The sequence below is a fragment of the Macrobrachium nipponense genome, chromosome 18 (genome assembly GCF_015104395.2).
Source record: "Macrobrachium nipponense isolate FS-2020 chromosome 18, ASM1510439v2, whole genome shotgun sequence".
In the NCBI taxonomy this organism is placed as follows: Eukaryota; Metazoa; Arthropoda; class Malacostraca; order Decapoda; family Palaemonidae; genus Macrobrachium; species Macrobrachium nipponense.
The window spans coordinates 83,251,979-83,259,478 of record NC_087211.1 but is presented as its reverse complement, the minus strand read 5'-3'; the positions used below and the strand labels follow the sequence as shown (position 1 = coordinate 83,259,478).

At 37.7% G+C, this 7,500-nt stretch overlaps 2 protein-coding genes across 2 annotated transcripts in view; both read right to left on the bottom strand.

Moving 5' to 3' along the window:
- Positions 1 to 5,009, bottom strand: part of LOC135196690 (GATA zinc finger domain-containing protein 14-like) — a 6,123-nt gene extending 1,114 nt beyond the window's left edge. Inside the window, exons 1-3 of the mRNA XM_064223522.1 lie at positions 4,980 to 5,009; positions 510 to 719; positions 1 to 396 (exon numbers count right to left, since the gene is read on the bottom strand). The exon at positions 1 to 396 is cut by the window's left edge and continues 1,114 nt beyond it. Coding sequence (XP_064079592.1) covers positions 1 to 396; positions 510 to 719; positions 4,980 to 5,009 — 636 coding nt within the window. The remainder of the gene's footprint in view (positions 397 to 509; positions 720 to 4,979) is intronic.
- Positions 5,010 to 5,016: 7 nt separating this feature from the next.
- The window catches only part of LOC135196689 (homeobox protein 2-like), a 2,713-nt gene continuing 229 nt past the window's right edge, over positions 5,017 to 7,500 (bottom strand). The window contains exons 2-3 of the mRNA XM_064223521.1: positions 6,444 to 6,653; positions 5,017 to 6,330 (exon numbers count right to left, since the gene is read on the bottom strand). Of these exons, the coding sequence (XP_064079591.1) occupies positions 5,119 to 6,330; positions 6,444 to 6,653 (1,422 nt within the window). The 3' untranslated portion in view covers positions 5,017 to 5,118. The remainder of the gene's footprint in view (positions 6,331 to 6,443; positions 6,654 to 7,500) is intronic.

The window sequence follows — 7,500 nt, the reverse complement described above, 5'->3', positions numbered from 1 at the left end:
ACGTTCACCATTTTCATATCGGTATTGCTGGTTCTGGAACTGATTTTGGTAATCATTCCTGTCGTTCCTTTGATTCAGGGGTCGAGATTCCTGGTTTTGATTCCTGTAGGATTGTTGATTCTGGTTGTACTGCTGCCTTTGGTATTGGGAATACTGATCCTGTTGGCTGTATGTCGTGACTGGACTACTGGAAACGCCGTCAGCCCTTTCCTTGGTGACCTTGGCCTGGAATCCAGTGCCTGGAGCGACCGAGTAGTCGACAGTGCGCAGAGTGCCATCAGGGTCCATGACAGAATACTGACCCACAACGACGTCCCCTCGACGCTCCTCTCTGGCAGACTTCATGTCCCCGGTGGATTTGGCGTCGACGGCATAAGCCCAGGTGTACTCGGGGTTCTGGAAGGTATTGGAAATTAGTATACGTAGTCCATATAGAAGCCTCTGAATTATCTAGTAAAATATTCACAGAAATGGGACTTACACAAGATTGGTTAGTTTTGAAAACTCACAGGGTCGTTGTAGACAGTCTGGTCCAAGCTGTACTCCCTGGCCATCTCCTGAGATCGTCGCCTGAAGGCGTCTGAGAAGGCCTCGTAGTTGTCGTAGAGCTGTCGTGCTGGAAGGAGCCCCTGCTGGGCGTCGACGCCTCTGGAATCCAGGATGTAGGACCCATCCTGGCAGGAGGCCACGCCCACACACACCAGCACGATCAGGAGAGTCTGTAGAACATTTAGGATTCTTCAGGATTTATCTGTTCACGTTATGAATTTTATAATGATGACTTTTTCAAAATTACTTTTTATTAATTAGAAGTAGAAGAAATATAAAATGAATGTTATGAAAATAAACGTGTTTTAACTCTAGGTGTCAAGATGTTTTAGGTATTGTACTGTGCGTTAAGTGAACACAAACACATTCTTATATAACCAGTATATGTACAATATATATACATACATATATATATATATATCATAATATATATATATAGATCCACTATATATATAATTATATATTACTAATAAATATATCATAAATATATCCCAATATAAGGACCATGTCATCCTCGACGTAAGGGCTATCAGCAGTCAACTGGGTCAACTGAACTTCCCAACCCCTTTTATATGGTCTTGACGAACCTCCCACATCGCCAGGAAAAACCGGACCAACTCTGGAATCTAGTAATGTTTCTCACACTCGAGATGGTCTCCCAGGCGTTCACCTTCGGGAACAGACGAACGGGAATCACTACGAATAAGGTCTGTTCTGTATTTCCCTTTCTTTCAGTTACTTGTTTTTCTAATGAACACCTGCATTCTTTGGAGGCTTTGAATTTCGTGTCCAGTGGCTCCTGTGTGTGGTGGGCTTATTCCCATATGAATAGGGTTTCATCTTCTGAATAATAATAATAATAATAATAATAATAATAATAATAATAATAATAATAATAATAATAATAATAATAATTAATTATTATTATTATTATTTATTATTATTATTATTGTTATTATTATTATTGTAAATAAAATATAATAATAATAATAATAATAATAATAATAATATAATAATAATAATAATGATAATAATTAATAATAATAATAATAATAATAATGGAATTAACATCCTCTCCCATATGTAGGAAGTGCAATACGAAAAATGAAACCATAAACCACATAGCAAGCGAATATCCAGCACTTGCACAGAATCAGTACAAAAAGAGGCACGATTCAGTGGCAAAAGCCGTCAACTGGATCCTGTGCAAGAAACACCAGCTACCTTGCACTAATAAGTGGTACGAGCGGCAACCTGAAGGAATGATAGAAAACGATCAGGCAAAGATCCCCTGGGACTATGGTATCAGAACAGATAGGGTGATACGTGCAAATAGACCAAACGTGACGTTGATTGACAGAATCAAGAAGAAAGTAATCATCATTGATGTCGCAATACCATGGGACACCAGAGTTGAAAGAGAAAGAGAGGGAAAAAATGGATAAGTATCAAGACCTGAAAATAGAAAATCAGAAGGATATGGAATATGCCAGTGGAAATCATACCCATAATCATAGGAGCACTAGGCACGATCCCCAAGATCCCGAAAAGGAATCTAGAAAAACTAGAGGCTGAAGTAGCTCCAGGACTCATGCAGAAGAGTGTGATCCTAGAAACGGCACACAAAGTAAGAAAAGCGATGGAATCGTAAGGAGGCATGATGCAACCCGGAACCCCACACTATAAATACCACCCAGTCGAATTGGAGGACTGTGATAGAGAGAGAGAGAAAAAAAAATAATAATAATATTTTTGGAAACTTGAATTTCAAGTCAATGGCCCCTTGTGGTAGGCTTCTTCCATATAAATAGGGTTCATCTTCTGAATATTAATAATGATAATAATAATAATAATTTATTCGATACAGGTTATCTTTAAAAATATATTTTAGTTTGGCATATCTTTGATGGGTAATTCTCCCTCTCTCTCTCTCTCTCTCTCTTTATTCCAGCTTTCTCTCATTCATTCAATACAAGTTATCTCAAAAATGTTTTTAGTTTTCCAGATCTTTGATAGATAATTTCTCTCTCTCTCCTCCTCTCCTCTTCTCCTCGTCTCTCTCCTTCCTCTTCTCTTCTCTCTCCTGTAGTGGAGTAGTGAAATCGCCGGTTATGACACAAAGAAATAAGTAGAGAAATTACTTGTGATGAAGATAGGAAGGCGCTACAAAGAGATCTTAACAAAGTAAATGATTGGGCAGAGATAATAGGATGGTATTTAACTCTGATAAATTTGAATCAATAAATTATGGAGACAGAGAAGGAAAGCTATATAAATAGCAATTCTATTGGCAAAATGTATAGCAAAAATGGGAATGTTGTTACGGCACTTCAAAACAAGAAAACCTGAAAACATGATTATGCTTTATAAAACGTATGTTCGAAGTCCACTTGAATATTGCAATATGATATGGTACCCACACTGTCAAAAGGATATTGCACAAATAGAGAGTGTACAAAGGTCCTTTACAGCTAGAATAGAAGAGGTTAAGGATCTTGACTACTGGGAAAGACTAACTTTTAAAATTTTAAAATTATAAAGTCTAGAAAGGAGAAGAGAACGTTACATGATAATTCAGGCATGGAAGCAGATAGAAGGAATTGCCAAAAAAATCATGGAGCTAAAAATATCAGAAAGAGCAAGCAGATGTAGATTAATAGTGCCCAAAACTATACTAGGAAAAATAATGGAAGCACACAGGACATTAATCTACTACGCACCAGCATCGACAATGCAGCGTCTATTCATCTGAGGAATATTTCAGGAGTGAGCGTAGATGTGTTTTAGAATAAGCTCGACAAATATCTAAGCTGCATCCCAGACCATCCAAGATTGGAAGATGCAAAATATACCGGAAGATGCACTAGCAACTCTCTGGTAGACATTAGAGGTGCCTCACACTGAGGGACCGGGGGCAACTCGAACAAGATGTAAGGTCTGTAAGGTAAGGTCTGTGTGTGTGTGTGTGTGTGTTTTAATTCCTACTTTCTCTCATTCGTTCGATACAGGTTACCTAAGATAACCTTTGTTATCCTTTTTCTAAATAAAAACTTAATAGGCAAAGTTATCACATGTTGTCATATCAGTGTCATCAATAACCCTTTAAATCACAACAATCTCTTATGAGGATCATTCATTTACCATTTTATTACAGTATAACTTTACTTGTACATGGTATTAATATCTGTATGCATATGTGTATATATACACTTATTACACATAATATGAATGTATATTTTTATAATACATATGTATTATATATGCGAATATAGAAGTAAACACATATATGTATATAAATGAATATATAGAAAGATAGATAAATATCCATTTTTCTTTATATATATGCATATATCTACATAGAGAGAGAGAGAGAGAGAGAGAGAGAGAGAGAGAGAGAGAGAGAGAGAGAGGTAGAGAGGAGCTGAAATGTCCCCAAGTCAGAAACTGATCACTTATTGGACACAAACCCGTTGGAAAAATTATTGGCTACCTCACCTTATTTCCGGATCGTAAATACTCAGTCTTCGGAAAACCCTTCAAGAATTTCGAGCACTAATTCCAGTCCCTGTCTTATTACCCTCTTCTCCTTCTTCTTCTTCTTCTTCTTCTCCTTCTGACATACAAACAATATAGCTATAAATTGCCACTTAATAACCACAATAAACAAAATCATCCTAAACCACTGGATAATGAACTCTAGATACTAAACTGCTCCTAGTTTGGAAGCTAACTTTTCCAAGGACTACATAGAGGATGAAGAGGGAGTCATTGCATGAGCTATGTATACAGTGCAAATAACAATCAATAGATGGCGCTGCAATATCACATAATTATTGGATGGATCCTTATTATTTATATATACATATATATATATATATATATATATATATATAATATATATATATTATATAAACGTTTATGTCATAAATGCATATGCATTCATGTGTTTTATAATATTTCTGGCTATCTGATCCTGCCAGTGTATATTTAAGCTTGCTCATGAATGCAAAATACATATAAAGATCTTGAATAAAAATTCAGCATAGTTATCAATATGAATGTATGTATATATATATATATGTATATATATATATAATATACATATATATACATATATATATATATATATATATATATATACATATATATACATATATAATATATATATATATATATATATATATATATATATATATATATATATATATATAATATATATATGTATAATTCCCTTTTTTTTACAAATATTAATGCTGTAATCAATTCTGGTTTTTTTTCCAATTGGTTTTTTAAGTGTAGATACTCGTAACTTACACAAAGGAAAATTACAGATAACATAAGTACTGATGCCTTTATTATAAAAATACAAGTCTTAATGGAAATAGTATTATTTTACAAATTTCTGCTCAGATTTACTCATTTGTATCTACATGTCCTGGAAGTATCACTTTCAGGGTCATATTGTCTATCTAAATATTTCAGGAGGATCAAGTGTTCCAGTTTCAAAAGCTAGCCTGGTCATATATAGAGAAAAAATCCTTTTTTTCATCAGCTGAATATTCAATTCCATCAAGCAAGAACCACACTGATGGGAGAGTAGTTCTGGCTGTACCTGTTCTGATTCTGGAAGTTCTGGCGAGAGTAGAACTTGGAGTTCTGTCTTGAGTTCTGCTGGGTCAGACTTCTCTGCTGGTTCTGTGAGAACCGGGAACCCTGGTACTGACCTTCTCTGTTGTACTGTGACCTCTGGAACTGATTTCCTTGTTGGTACTGTTGTGACCTCTGGTAGTTGTCAGAGTTGTTGTTGTAGTTTGAATCCCTGTTCCAGTTATTGTTGTTGTTGTTATTATTGTACTGTTGTCTCTGGTTGTTCCTCTGCTGGATTCTGTAATACTGGTTTTCATTCTGATTTCGGTTGTATTGGTTGTTTCTGTTCTGGTTGTTCAGGTTGTACCTGCTGTTCTGTTCCTGAGAGTTGTAATAGTTGTTGCCATATCTATCTGTGTTGTATTGTGATGAGTCTCTGTTGTTCTGGTTGTAGTTGTTATTTCTCTGTAGTTGATATTGCTGGTTGTTATTGTAATTAGAACTATACTGGTTGTAATTTTGACTGTTTGTGTTTCCATAACGTTGAGCAAAGGACTGGAAGTTGTTTGAATCCCTGGAATACAAACTTCTCTGGGAATTGTACTGATCAATGTTGAAGTAATTCCTGTTGGATCCATAACGTTGAGTGGAATAGTTATTCCCATCATTGTTCCTGAACTGAAGATCATTCCTGTTTTGATTCTGGGAATTCTGTCTGTAGTACTGTTGGTTCTGGAAGTTGTCCCTATTAGACTGTTGGTCCTGGAAGTAATTCCTGTTTGACTGCTGGTTCTGGAAACGTTCACCATTTTCATATCGGTATTGCTGGTTCTGGAACTGATTTTGGTAATCATTCCTGTCCTTCCTTTGATTCAGGGGTCGAGATTCCTGGTTTTGATTCCTGTACGATTGTTGATTCTGGTTGTACTGCTGCCTTTGGTACTGAGAATACTGATTCTGTTGGCTGTATGTCGTGACTGGACTGCTGGAAACGCCGTCAGCCCTTTCCTTGGTGACCTTGGCTTGGAATCCAGTGCCTGGAGCGACCGAGTAGTCGACTGTGCGCAGAGTGCCATCAGGGTCCATGACAGAATACTGACCCACAACGACGTCCCCTCGACGCTCCTCTCTGGCAGACTTCATGTCCCCGGTGGATTTGGCGTCGACGGCATAAGCCCAGGTGTACTCGGGGTTCTGGAAGGTATTGGAAATTAGTATACGTAGTACATATAGAAGCTTCTGAATTATCTAGTCAAATATTCACAGAAATGGGACTTACACAAGATTGGTTAGTTTTGAAAACTCACAGGGTCGTTGTAGACAGTCTGGTCCAAGCTGTACTCCCTGGCCATCTCCTGAGATCGTTGCCTGAAGGCGTCTGAGAAGGCCTCGTAGTTGTCGTAGAGCTGTCGTGCTGGAAGGAGCCCCTGCTGGGCGTCGACGCCTCTGGAATCCAGGATGTAGGACCCATCCTGGCAGGAGGCCACGCCCACACACACCAGCACGATCAGGAGAGTCTGTAGAATATTTAGGATTGTTAAGGATTCATCGTTCATGGTTTAAGTTATAAATTCGATTTTAACAGGATATCTCTTGACCCAGGAAGGGACATCCTTTTGAATGATGGAAAACATAAAGGTCATGACCACAGATTAAGGAAATAGTAATGTCAGGTAAATGCAGATATTACCTATGCATGGAGACGCGTCTTCATGGACAAGCAATTGTCGTTACCTTGCTTGATACCCAGACGTGAGGTCGAATCTCGCTTGTGCAACAGAATATCTTCATTTCTCTCTTCCTGACAAGCGTTTTCAAAGTTAAGAGGGCATTGAGGTGTTGAAAATTACATCTGTATCTGATGAAAAGTGACTGGTGGATTCTGAATAGATGTATATGCTAGCTGACCTACCCGGCATTGCCCGGGAAAACTCTGATTGATGGTCTACGTTTTGGGGGAGGAAAACTATCATTTTTATCCAGGTGTTACTGTACTGTTTGTCACCTTTCACCAGGTATTATTGTACTGCATGACCCTTTAATTCAGGTATTACTGTCCAGATGTCCCTTTTATCAAGGTATTACTATGCTGTCTGCCCTTTTTATCCAGGTATTACTGTGGTGGCTGGACTGAAAAGCATTTTCAATAATATATTTATATGGTTTCGAGTTAGCATGAAATGGGGTATGATAAACCCGTAATTTATTTATCACATAAGTTACAAAGGGAAGGGATCAGAGGGAAGGGGGAGGGGGAAGGGGTCGCAGTACGGGTTTGATACATACCCTGTCATCTAAGTTGGGTCAAATGATGGCCACTTGCCGAATTTTGTCTAGATGGGTCAAGTGGTTCGGATTTCTATA